Source organism: Gavia stellata, chromosome 10, assembly GCF_030936135.1.
Source record: "Gavia stellata isolate bGavSte3 chromosome 10, bGavSte3.hap2, whole genome shotgun sequence".
In the NCBI taxonomy this organism is placed as follows: Eukaryota; Metazoa; Chordata; class Aves; order Gaviiformes; family Gaviidae; genus Gavia; species Gavia stellata.
The window spans coordinates 3,901,868-3,914,423 of NC_082603.1; the positions used below are offsets into that span (position 1 = coordinate 3,901,868).

Below are 12,556 nucleotides of genomic sequence, written 5' to 3' on the forward strand. Positions count from 1 at the left end.
GAGTCTTCTCTCAATGTCTTCAAGACACTGAAAGATAAACTCGCTGTTCTCTAAGAGCGGCCGGCGGGCAGGCACAGAAGCTAAAACTGCAGCTCGCAGCAGAGCCGTTGTTTGGGGAGGAGAGAACGCAGTGCTCCCTCTCCGTGCCGGCCAACCTGTTTCATACGGCATTTTGTCCGCTCTACACTTAAATTTGCAGGATGGATAGGCAAGGTCAAACACGGCTTCACTAGAGAGACTATTTATAGCGAAAGAAAACAAAGACTTTAAGGATACAGTGGACATTAATCCTCCAATCATTACAAAACGGTCCAAGACGAGAAGTAGGAGAGAGGTTCTACCTAGTCTGTGGAATTTTTCTCCTCTCGCTGCTTTCAAAATGTTTTGCAAATCTACTTACAGCAGCTGGAGAGAGTGATTTGTTGGGAGCCAGGAGGTCTGGGCTTGGATTGAGTTCTTGTTTTGTCTTTTTAATATTTAGTTAAATAGGCTATTCTGAACACACGTTTTCCCTCTACGCTTCTTATTGTCTCACCTGCTTTAAAATTTAGTTCCAGATGTTGATAAATGGATGATAGACAGGTTTGAATGTGCTCACCCATCATCCCTGAGCAAAACACAGTGTTTCGGATACCAAGGCAAAGGGGTAAGGTACAAATGCCAGATAGACTGGCTAGAACTGCCAAAACCTAAACTGGTTAGCCGGTTTTGAGAAACTTTTTTATGTAAACAGAAAAAACTGCCACAAACATTCCTTAGTTTCTACGGAATATAACCTTTCCCCCCTAGTCTTCCTCACTCCTTTCAAGCTCCTGAGCTTGTTGGGGTTCACCCAGGAGAGCGCACAAGTCAAACTGTTTCAGACAGAGCCTGCTTTGTTGTCCATCTGGCCACACACACAGCAGGAAGCCCGCTCCTTCAAAATTCCCAGCCCTGTCTTCTAGTTCCAAGAAAGGTACGGGATAGTCGGATAAACATCTTGGTTTAATTCCTCAGCTGAAGCTAAGCGGCATTGTTCCAGTGAAGCCAAAAGCGCTACAGCGGTGCGACCCAGTTGAGAATCTCGTTTGGAGCTGCTCTGCACTCGCCAGGACAAACCTGAACCTTTCCAGCTCTGCTCAGAGGGTGCACAGGCTAGCGGTTCAGCTCTCTATACAGAGCAGTATAAAGCCAAAGTGCTAATTTGTAACTCCTCTCAGTAAAATTGCACCATGCGGCACCTCTTCGCTCTGGTTGTGGCTCCGGTGCTACCACAGGTACGATACGGCGCGCGCAGCCATTCTTGAGCTAGACATCGCCGTGCCCGAGGAAGCGTTACCAGTTACCTAACTACAGCAGCGTGACGTTCAACTTGAGGGGCTCCACGGGGTCCTGAACCGCCGTCTTGTGAGCAAGTCCACAGAGAACCCGTGCTGCTGCAGCCTGCTGTGTGCGGGTGTGCAAGCTCAACAGGCTAATGATAGCGTAGGTTCTTTCAGGAACCATGAAATCACCTCTCGTCCCAGCAGAAAAGCACAGGGTTTACAGACCTATCTTCCCTGAAATGCCGCATACAGTAGTTCAGGGAGAGATGAGCTTTAGCAGCTGATTAGAAAACAGGCTAAGCTCAGCTTTGATTGAGATCACAAGCCTTCCAACTCAAGCTAATTCTCACCTTCATTAGCAGCTCCCTACTTGTCAAATAATTGTCATGGTCCGAGAAGATATCAGACAGCTCTTCGAACATCAGCATTACATCCCTGTACAGGAAAAGATTAAATCATTTAGGTTATTAGTAAGCACTCTAAATCAGATCAGACTACTATACTGATTTTTTTTCCTCCTGAATCATTGACAGTGGGGCACATAAGGGAGAACACCACCAAAATGCATCCAGTGAGATGCTGCACACTACTAGGAACCTTCCTGGGATCTTCTGGTGCTCCCAGTACAGTCAGGCCTTATTTGACAGCATCACAAAGCAACGCCGTAGGTATGCAGACCCCGAGCAGGGTTTTCAATCACACTGCAGGGTGTGAGACTGTTGCAAATAAGTAGGTAAATGGATACAAAGGAACAGAAAAACAGCAGCGATGTATCCCAAGTACTTCATTTTTGCCCTGTTCCATGCACTCTGGAAAGTTAGAAGCATTCAAGTGCACCAGTCCCTTTCTATTGCCCAGCGCTGTAAGCACAAGATGGCAATATTTTGATCAGGAACAGGAACGCGGGGCAGCAGAAGGAAAGACCCACCTCTCTCTAGGGGAAATGCAGAGGTATATTCTGTGGCAGGGTGACATTTTTCTTTGCTTACCAAAGGCAAAGGAAAGAAATCTGTTCTTCCCAAACTGAAGGAGCAGAACACCATCTTTCCTAATGCAGAGATTTCTGGTGTCTGTTTGGCATGCAGTAAACATGCCAGTTGCACAAAAAGAAGAAATATTTTCTTCAATACAGATTTGGATTTTGTAGTTTGAGGATATATTTTAGAGGAAATGTCAGGACCAGGAGAGGATTAGTGAGGGTTTGTAGCAACCTGGACCTCCTCCAACTTCACGGGAGAGAAGACAACAGGCAAGTATCATGGTGCCCTTTTGCTGCCCTTCCCAGACTGGTGTGCATGAGATGGGCAAGTAGCTAGCCCCACAGTTTTTCCAAGTAGGTTATGGAAGATCCAGTATGCTATAAAGGACAGAAGAGACCCAGTGTCCTTGAGGGTAGGTTGTCCCCTCAATACAAAAGCGGAGCTCACAGCAGTCAGACCATAAAAAGGGGTCTGAGCCTCACAGGAATGAGAGGTTCTTCTAAGAGAACAGATGTCCACAAAGGAGCAGAATAGGAAGACTGAGAAGAACAAGATGAAAAGAAAGAGCACTGAGCTCTTTGCCTTTGTTTGGGGCTAGCGACAGGAGTGGAGGGGGAAGCTTACTTTGAAACACATGCCCAGGTCTTCTTTAGCCGATAGATGGGGTTGGACTGCAGTGCCGAAATGATGGCCCTCAAGGAGGAAAAATTCTTCAGGATCCTACATTCCTGTGAAAGGAGCGGTTAAAAATACAGGAGCATTAGATGTCAGCATTACGAATACGTTAGTGCTCTTCTCTTTGACCTGTGTCATGCTTGCTACACATTCTCACTGCTAGGCAGGCAGCTGTACAAATATTGAGCATCAAAAATATCATTCCCCCCCCTCCAGCCACCAAACATTTTATGGGCTTTGGCACTTATATCTTGTTTTCCTCACTTTCATGTATTTGTGGTGATGTTGCAGTGTTACAGCTTCCAGTTCTAGTAAAAATAAAAGTGGAACTGAGTCCACGAAGCCAAGCTAAAAAGCACGAACGTTACACTTCTTAAAAAGCTCTTTATAGTTACCAATCCCTTTTACCCTTTAGGGGAAAAACCAGGCTTTGCCTCTTTGTATGTGGTATCTAAAATGTAAACCCTCAGTCATCTAAGTGTCAATTAAAAATAAAGACATGCAAAGGAATAACCTGTTATTCAAGTATGTGCACACTGTTAAAGAGAAAAACCTTCCCAGCTTTTCCAGAGTTGGGATCAAATCTTAACAGAGAGACCGATTCGTAGGTATTTCTTATGCAGCTTCTCTGTGGCAAAAGCTTTGATGGAAAAGGCTCCTGAAAAACTTAATTCTCAAAAAAATAGCCCAGATTCCTGGTAAAGCAGATGGAAGCAAGGAGAGGGGGGGAAGCTTGGCCTGTGACTCTTCAAGGAACTCCTGTAAATCTGCTGGTGGCTCACGAAGAACTAGAGCACGGGCACCCCAGGCTCAAGAAACTCTTGCAAACACAAGCTCTCACAAAGAGGTGTCTGTACACGCAAAGTAAGCGGACAAAACACATGCCAATTTGACTGTTGCACGTAGATGAGAACGTATTCAAAACTACAATTCCGCTTCTGCAAATGCTTATGGGGCTGATTATTACACTAATAATGCTGATTATGTAAAGGATCCTTACGGTGAAAATAGACATAATTTATTTCCTTTGTAGGACTGAACAAATGTAAAGCAACCTTAGCATAACCAAAAGTCAGACCTTAATGCAACTCATGAACAGAGTATACTAAAATTGACTGAACAACTGAGGGAAGCATATTTAGTCCCTTTTATTTACCGAAAAAAGAAAAACCAAAACTCTGTGCAACTTAGGAGGCTACATTTAACAAAGCGTGGCTTAAGAAGACTTGACTGGGCAGACAGCACTTGAGGCAGGTTGGCAGTTAAGCTAGATAAGACCAAGTTCACGATCATGTGGTAGGACACACAAGACATGAAAGCTATTTTTGCATGATTTGGGGCCAAAGAAGCCACATAACAGCTCTTCTTCAGAGACTGACACATTTGAGAAGGAGATCCTTCTTTCTTTATGTTCAACTTGAAATTCAGGCTGGGGAGAACATAGATTTAGAGCCACAAATTCTTAGCATTTCTTTTTTTTTCCAAATACAATAGGAGTTTGGACTGGAAGATCCAATTTGGAACCATCTTGACTTAATTGCACCTTGCATAATTTAAAGCACATTAGGAATTCAATATTGGATTTTGTGTTCTCAATGATTTAATTGACTGCAGACTCAACTTTAGCAAGCTTTCATCTGTATATAAGAAGAATTTTTAAGACTGCTTTGAATAACTTTGTTCCATGCTGTGTCCTTCACAAGGGGAAAACCAGAAAGAATCCTGTGCAGAAGCAACTTTGATTTAAAAAAATTAAGCATAACAGGATATTAATGATTTCATTTTGACTTTTTGTTTTTAAAGAAAATATCATGTGAGTGAAATTGGCTGCTCCTGCTCAGGAACCTTAGATCTAGGTGGAGCAGAGAGGGCTGGCAGTTAGAAAAAGTATTCAGTTTATCTTGTAAACCAAGAAACTGGATCCAAAAGTCACGAACAGATAACAAACGTGGAACTCCATGCTGCTAAGTTAGAGTTAGCTGTCAGTGAATAACTGCACTTTAATGAGTGAATTATTTTCTAATTCAGGGATCTGACTATTCAAAACACTCATTTGCATGCACAAAGCAAGCAACTTTCTTCAGAAGTGGGCCAGTTAAGTATATATGCAACTAGCTGTTCTACATGTGCAATTATTTTGTAGAGCGTGCACATGCATTTTTCATGCGCTTAGCTAAGACTGGAGTATTTAATTATGTGTAGGAATTAAGTAAAGGGAGAAGCACTGAATCAACATCCACAGAACAAGTATGAGCAGCGCGGTGCCTGTCCCGCCTTCCCCGGGCCTCCCTGCTGACCCACGACGAGAAGGAAGCTGCTTCGTACTTTCTCGCCCAGACTGCGGACCAGTCTGCCCCGTAAGGGCCCCCTTTAGCTGGTACCCTCTGCAACTTCAAGATCTGCACACGGAAAATAGGCATCAAACTTCCTAACCCATTCACGCGGGCTATGAAGCAGCCATCAGATGATAACAAAAACGAGGCGACGTAAATGCCAAGAGAGGTGCAAGACTACTTCCCCACAGCAGTTTCCTGAACCATGCCGTTGCCAGAGCTTAGACGCCAGGACTAACAATACTGCCTCTGGAAGCACAGAAGTGCATTGTCAAGGTTGGAAAGCCTCTGTTTGGCTTGAGTTTTTTTATGATTGCTTATTTTGTATAGCTCGGAAAGAATCCATGGGATTCTTAAAACAAAAATCAACACACATCCGTATAAGAGTGCTTTAAACATTCTCTTTAAAAGAGAGATTTAGTTTACAGCCAGCTGTCCAGTGCTCTGAGGGGAGTTAAAAAGGTTACAGTAAAATATTAAAGATAAAAATCTAAGAAATTAGCAAACTAGAGTTACGTAAAGGTGTCATGCAAAACCCTTTCGCGCAAAGATTAAGAAACACACAATCTGCTACAAGACAAAGGAATTGAAGCAAAGAGTAAAAACGTGTTAGAGAAACACACGAGACAATGATGAAGCAGAAAGGGAAGATGACGAGGAGACATTGTACCATTGTAACTCTACTTATTTTTTCTGGTCACTGCTTGCACCTCTCACCCCCTCCAAACCCAGCTGGTTTGTATACCCGATATAAACCATGAATAACTCAGTAGGCAAATGACCTCTCAGCCTCAAGAAGTTTTCAAAGCAAGAGAGTACAAAACAATAATATCATTTTTTCCATGTTAAAGAGGCTACTGCTTCCTAGAAGTAAGTTAGCGTTGTCTGTACTTACTTAAAACTTTGTATTTACTTTCATATACACACACACACATATATATAAATGCGTGAAAACACGAACAGTTGCGCTGCCTTCCACCATATTTGATTTCAATCCCCACGGTGTTCATAGATGCAGGGGAGGGAGCATGATGCTCATTGACTCAACATGAGTGGCCAAAGGCAGGTAAGCACAAAACATTCTGCCAGTCCCCGCTGCCTGCACCACTGCCAGTCCTATTCCATTCTTGTTAAACTTTCCTCTGAAAACAAGTCTAACCTTTGGACGATATCAACCATCACTTCACTTCTTTCACCGATATGAGCAATATTTTCTTCCTAGGGAAGTGAACTGGTTGAATTTATACCTATCCTTACCATAAATGTCGTATTATCAAGTATACGGCACTCCCCATCTGCAAGACCCAGTATCTGCCTCACCTATTAATTAGCACTCCCAACCCTGTGAAGAGACAAGCATCAACCCCATTTCCATGGTGGGGAAGGAACTAAGGAGAGGAAGGGCAATACTTCATCTGCTATTACAAAGGCAGTCAGTCAAAAATAAAAAGAATTGGAGCTAAGATGTTCACTGGCCTGGGACCAACCCATACAACCCCCTTCTCCCCTCCCAACTCCCTCACTCCAAGGCACCCGCCCAAGGAACATTGAAGTCTAGAATAAATGCTTTACATGTGCAATATGAATCCACTTCTCAATAATCTTGGCTCTTTGCTGTGCTTTCAGGTTTTTGCTCTTCAGGATAGTGCTGACAACACAGTTGGTAACTGCATTGAACTGAGAGATGGTGGCTCTGATGGTAGGTGCCAGGTGCTTGTTTTCTTCCTTATCCCTTTGAGACCAGATGCATCCCAAACAGTGGTAGGGCACAACTTTCTTGAAGAGTTTCTAGAGTGAAACAGAGGTGTCTAAGCCAGCAGAATTCTCCTAGATCTCTATTGTCCACAAGAAGAAATGTATGTTTACAGCACAAATGGGATCTAAAACTAATATGGTATTAAAAGGTAAATATTCATTTTCTCTTAGTTTCAAATATACGCTTTATAGGCCTGATGCCCTAAAAGAACTGTCAGCTAAACAGTGCTGGGAAAATAAGAGAAACCTTTTGTATCAGTTGCATAACCAAGGGGTTTTTTTCTAAATATAATATTAATATAATATACTGTACTATAATGTACTAAACTACAATGTACTATAATATAGTATAATAGAAAGATATTATATATAATACAAAAAAATTGACATCAATATAATGGTAATCATAGTGATATTTTGAAGGAGATTGATACAGACAAACCAAATCAGAGCACTACAGTTAAGAGTACCTATACATCTTTAGGCCAGCTAGCAATATAGTCAAAATGTGCTGCTTCTCAGATGTCAAATACTAAACTCTACAAAAAAGACTACACAGTACACTTTTTTAAAAAAAAAAAAAAAACAAAAAACAAATCTTCAGAATGACTAAAGGAAAAAGCCCAACGAACGAAGCAAGTTTGGATAACCAGAGCTGTGTTCCGTGTCCCAACAACAGACCTGTTCTGGAACGCTATACTTATATCAATATAACTTCAAAAAAAATAACTTAGAAGCCCAGCACTATTTCCCCTAGCATTTCAAGTACTACATATAGTCTACATACTGCATCCATGTATGTCAGCTGTTCTGCCACAAGGTCTTCTTGGAAAAAAGAGAATTCTTCTGGACTGCTCATCCCCAGTCCCTCTTCGTTATCTAGGTTACAGGAGGAAGCGCCATGGAACCCATCTGTCAGGGGTGGAAAACACGACTTCGTAAATTTATACAGCAAACAGTGAATCAAAGCAGATGTTTGTTTATTTTAAAACATCACTGTATACGTTATAGCAGAACGCCCAAAGGGTCCTGCCTGATGTAATGGCTCCACTGTGCTGCATATTTTAGTGAGAAAGATGATGACCAGAAGAGTAAGTTGGCAAAGAAAAGGTGGAAGAAAAAGAAGTAGAGTTAGAGAGAACTGAGCTGTTCAGGGTCTCTTAGCTGAGAATTGGCTTAACACACTCAACAACGATTCTTCTGAAAGCAAACCTCCCCCCCAAAAAAAAATTCCTTATTAACACTGCAGAATGTCATTAATCTACTTTTCAGTATTTATGCACTTCATAATTTTAAAAAAAAAAAAAAAAAAAAAATCAAACTGCAAAGGGACAAGACTGCAATTATATCCCCAAAATATTGCATTAGGAATGCTCTCATATCCAGATTTTATCTCCTATGTGTGGAAATAAAAGGAGGTATCAGATTTTCTTGCCACTATTGGTGCCTTCACAGGACTACATGGACTATATTGAAGAGAGTTTATTCCAGCATCCCTCAACCTTTGCTCTCGGGGTATTTTTCCCAGAAAAGGGAATACAGTGAGCACCTACAGCATTCACCTGAATGCATCTTCTAAATTTGCACTGGGCAACTGTGAAGAGGTGAGAGAGGAGAGCCGTCCTCATCGAGGGACCCGATCCAGTGCAGAAGGGAAAGGATTTCACAGATGGACCCATGTCACCTTTTGGCTCCCACAGTTTGGGAACAAAGCCACATTAAAAGACAAAGAAATATGCCCTTGTTTCCCATGGTAGAGGAGGAAGTCAAACAGAAAATCCCTGAAAATAAATCCTCTTCCTAATCCCTTTTACTTTAAGGCAACAGTAACTCCAAAAGAAGGGAGAAAAAAAGACTTGTTGAAGACTAACAACAAAAGTACTGAGTTTACTCGTAGTGAGATTTCGTTAACGAAAACAAGCAGCGCATTTCAGAGTATGTTACGCAATACTTCATATCCAATTAAAGCAGAACAGGCATTAAAGCAACAAAAGAAGATAAAGTGATACTTCATCACTGTTTTTCGAAATACTTCGTTTCTCCTTTCTTCTTTGATTAGCAAAACCTAATCATCAATGTAAACTGCTACAGTTTTGATGTAACAAATTATAACTACAGGCAGTATCCAGATTTCCATCTGTACATTCCAATTGCACAATTTATTGACAGCGCTAAATGCGATAAATGGAGACCTCTGTTCCAGCATTATTTTTCTGTGGCTGTTTTGTAACAATGCTCATAATTACATGGACTTCTATTGAACTGTTACAAGAGTCACACTTTTTTCTCTCTTTTTTTGGCTATGTAACTCCTCATTTTCCTTTCAGCCCTTGAAAGTCAACTGAAAATCCTCATTACTGAGTTGCAACCCTACTCAAAACCTCACAGCGCCCTTAAAAAGCAGGTCCTGGAGCGCAATGCAAGATTCTGCTTGTCTTTTTTCATGCCTCTTTCTCCTTTCTGCCTCACCTTTGTAAACGTATAACCAGGCTTCTCCCTACTCCCCAAGAAGCTGCAATCCTCTTGTACTCATCATCTTCAAATCGCTCGGATCCATTTAGCCCTCTCAAAGCCCAACTACCCTCTTGACTTCACCGGGAGCAACCACGAGCCCCTTCTGAATTTGCAGTCTCTGATTCACCTTGCTTTGTATTGCTCAAGCTGCAAGTACCGAGGCCGGGAACAGCTTTTATCTATGATCTGGTACTGCAATCTAATCTACCGGCACGGCTGATGGCAGCACCGAATGGAGGTCTGGTTACACAAACCAAACCGTAGGATTAGGACCCCAATCTGTAATTTCATAGCACAGTACGAATGCTTTAGAACAATAACTATCAGCAAGTCTTGATGGCAGACAACACATTAAGAGTTTTGAAAGAAATCTCTGAAATGAACAAAGCTGGAGCTCTGATAAAGTAAGCGACAATTCTAAAACTCTTCTCTGCAGACCATGATTGTGTTCTCCTCTTATTTTATCCTAATGAACAGCCTCTATTCTGGCACAATTTGGAAAATGTTATCATTCAAATTGACCTATCCATAACTCAGAAACGAACCTTTTCAATTGTTACTTGAGGAAACAAATGCAGAAGCAGGGCTACTGGGAACTTCTGCTCACTTTGAACACAGATGAACCCAAATATAGCTCTTGTGAGCTTTCTTTGTTTGACCCTGTGGGAACCAAACCCAGGAAAGGACATCAATAGGCACATATTAGCAATCCTGTTCACTTACCTGCGTTCAACAAGGAAAACGCCTGGGCTCTGTGCGGTACTCCTTTTTACGTATGTGTTAACGGCCGAGTTAATTTGGCATTTCACAGTATTATGCATTGACATGGTATTTCTGGAACATCCGGCAGACATGATTTTTATGGGATGAAATGTTTCTTTTCTGTCATTTCCTTTATCCTTTATTACATGAATTATTCCCTCTTGCCCCTCTGCCAAAGCTGGAAGTTGATTCTAGTTCTCATTCACACACTACGTGAGCTCCTGTGACTTTTCAGCTTATGCCACAGGAAGCTTTCCGACCAGGATAAGGGTATGTGTCAGGCTTGACGCTGCACACAGCGTATTTGTGTTACTACAGTTCACTATTGTTTCAGTAGATTGTGAACCCCAATAACGTAAGTTTTTCCTCTGTCCTTGGATACCAGCAGCCGGCCACTCAAATAGGAAAAAACAGCCACAGACACTTCCTTTGACATGGTGGTAACTAGGAAGAAAAGCTTCATGACAACAAGGCGTGCGACGCAAGCTGTATTTTGTCGCAGCTCTGTATTTTGCTTTTTGTTGGTTTGGGCTTTTCTTGGGGGGGCAGGGGTGTGTGCATTGAAATGAGAAGACCAGCTAAAAAGCAGTTGTGTGTTTTAATTCAATGGGCAGTGTGCTGATAATTAACCCCTTAGTTGCTGCAGCAATCTCAAAGCTTCGGCTAAATATTAGAGAAGTGCTGGATTTCCCAACAGGCACCTACACTGTACGACTATTTCATCCCGCACAGAACCTGCAGCCTCATACAGAGATTTTTTTTTTTTTTAAAGAAAAGAAGAGACAAAAAAGAAGTCATTGGTGAGCCTCACAATATGGGCAATGAGCATGAGAGTTGATGAAATGTACTCCATATAAATCCCTGTGGTACCATACAGTCTGGGAGAACAGAAAGACAGAAGGGAAAGGTAACTTACTGTTGTTTTCCGCTTCTTGGTTCTGGAACTGCTCCAAGAGGTTCTGCGCCCTCCTCTCCGGCTCAGAGCCAGGCATATTCCTCTTCAGGTAATCCAGCAACTTCATCAAACACGGGTAGCTGGGTGGCTCGCTGAAATCCTCAGAGCACTGATCGAGCCAGGCTCGTAAGATTGATGCTATCGCCCTAAGAGCAAATACACAGAGAACACACGGGTTGTATACAGTGTGTATTGATGCAATCGTATGTGCCTGTATCTAATATAACAATAAAAACAGTGAGACATTCATACCCCATGCGAAGGCAGTATGAAGACTTTTTTGAGCAAGGGATTTAATTTGTTCTTTTCACGCATGGAATCTTATTAAGATATCATTCAGGCTTTGTCAGGGACTTCAGTGAAGTTGCTCCTGATTTGCACTCCTACCAGTAGATCCAGTTATAGCCCCAAAATGCAAACTACTACAGAATCAAATCCATTTAAGCTACATTGAGACCCTTCTATTAAATTCAGCATATCAAATAATGATAAAGCAATTAAGATAATAGAAGAGAATAGACTATTTCAGTTGGAAGGGACCCACAACGATCACCTAGTCCAACTGCCTGACCACTTCAGGGCTGACCAAAAGTTAAAGTGTGTTGTTAAGGGCATTGTCCAAATGCCCCTTAAACACTGACAGGCATGGGGCATCGACCACCTCTCTGGGAAGCCTGTTCCAGTGTTTCACCACCCTCTCGGTAAAGAAATGCTTCCTAATGTCCAGTCTAAACCTCCCCTGGTGCAGCTTTGAACCATTCCCACGCGTCCTGTCCCTGGATCCCAGGGAGAAGAGCTCAGCAGCTCCCTCTCCACGTCCCCTCCTCAGGAAGCTGTAGAGAGCAATGAGGTCGCCCCTCAGCCTCCTTTCCTCCAAACTAGACAAGCCCAAAGTCCTCAGCTGCTCCTCAGAGGACATTCCTCCCAGCCCTGCCACCAGCCTTGTTGCCCTCCTCTGGACCCATTCAAGGACCTTCACATCCTTCTTAAATGGTGGGCCCAGAACCTCACACACTACTCGAGGTGAGGCCGCACCAACGCTGAATCCAGCGGGACAATCCCCTCTCTCGACCGCCCGGCCATGCTGTGTTTGATGCACCCCAGGATGCGGTTTGCACCCCCAGACCCCTTTCCGCAGGGCTGCTCTCCAGCCACTCCTCTCCCAAGTGATGCCTGTGCCCAGCGTTACTCCATCCTCGGTGCAGAATCCGGCATTTCGACTTGTTAAATTTCACCCCACTAATCATAGCCCAATGCGCCAATCTACCCACATCCCTC

General features: G+C 42.8%; 1 protein-coding gene across 2 annotated transcripts in view; it reads right to left on the reverse strand.

Moving 5' to 3' along the window:
* RGL1 (ral guanine nucleotide dissociation stimulator like 1) overlaps positions 1-12,556 on the reverse strand; it is an 80,874-nt gene that overhangs the window by 14,222 nt on the left and 54,096 nt on the right. For both annotated transcript variants that reach the window (XM_059821699.1, XM_059821697.1), the window contains exons 5-9: positions 11,240-11,424; positions 7,835-7,959; positions 6,865-7,080; positions 2,909-3,012; positions 1,655-1,739 (exon numbers count right to left, since the gene is read on the reverse strand). In XM_059821699.1, the coding sequence (XP_059677682.1) occupies positions 1,655-1,739; positions 2,909-3,012; positions 6,865-7,080; positions 7,835-7,959; positions 11,240-11,424 (715 nt within the window). The remainder of the gene's footprint in view (positions 1-1,654; positions 1,740-2,908; positions 3,013-6,864; positions 7,081-7,834; positions 7,960-11,239; positions 11,425-12,556) is intronic.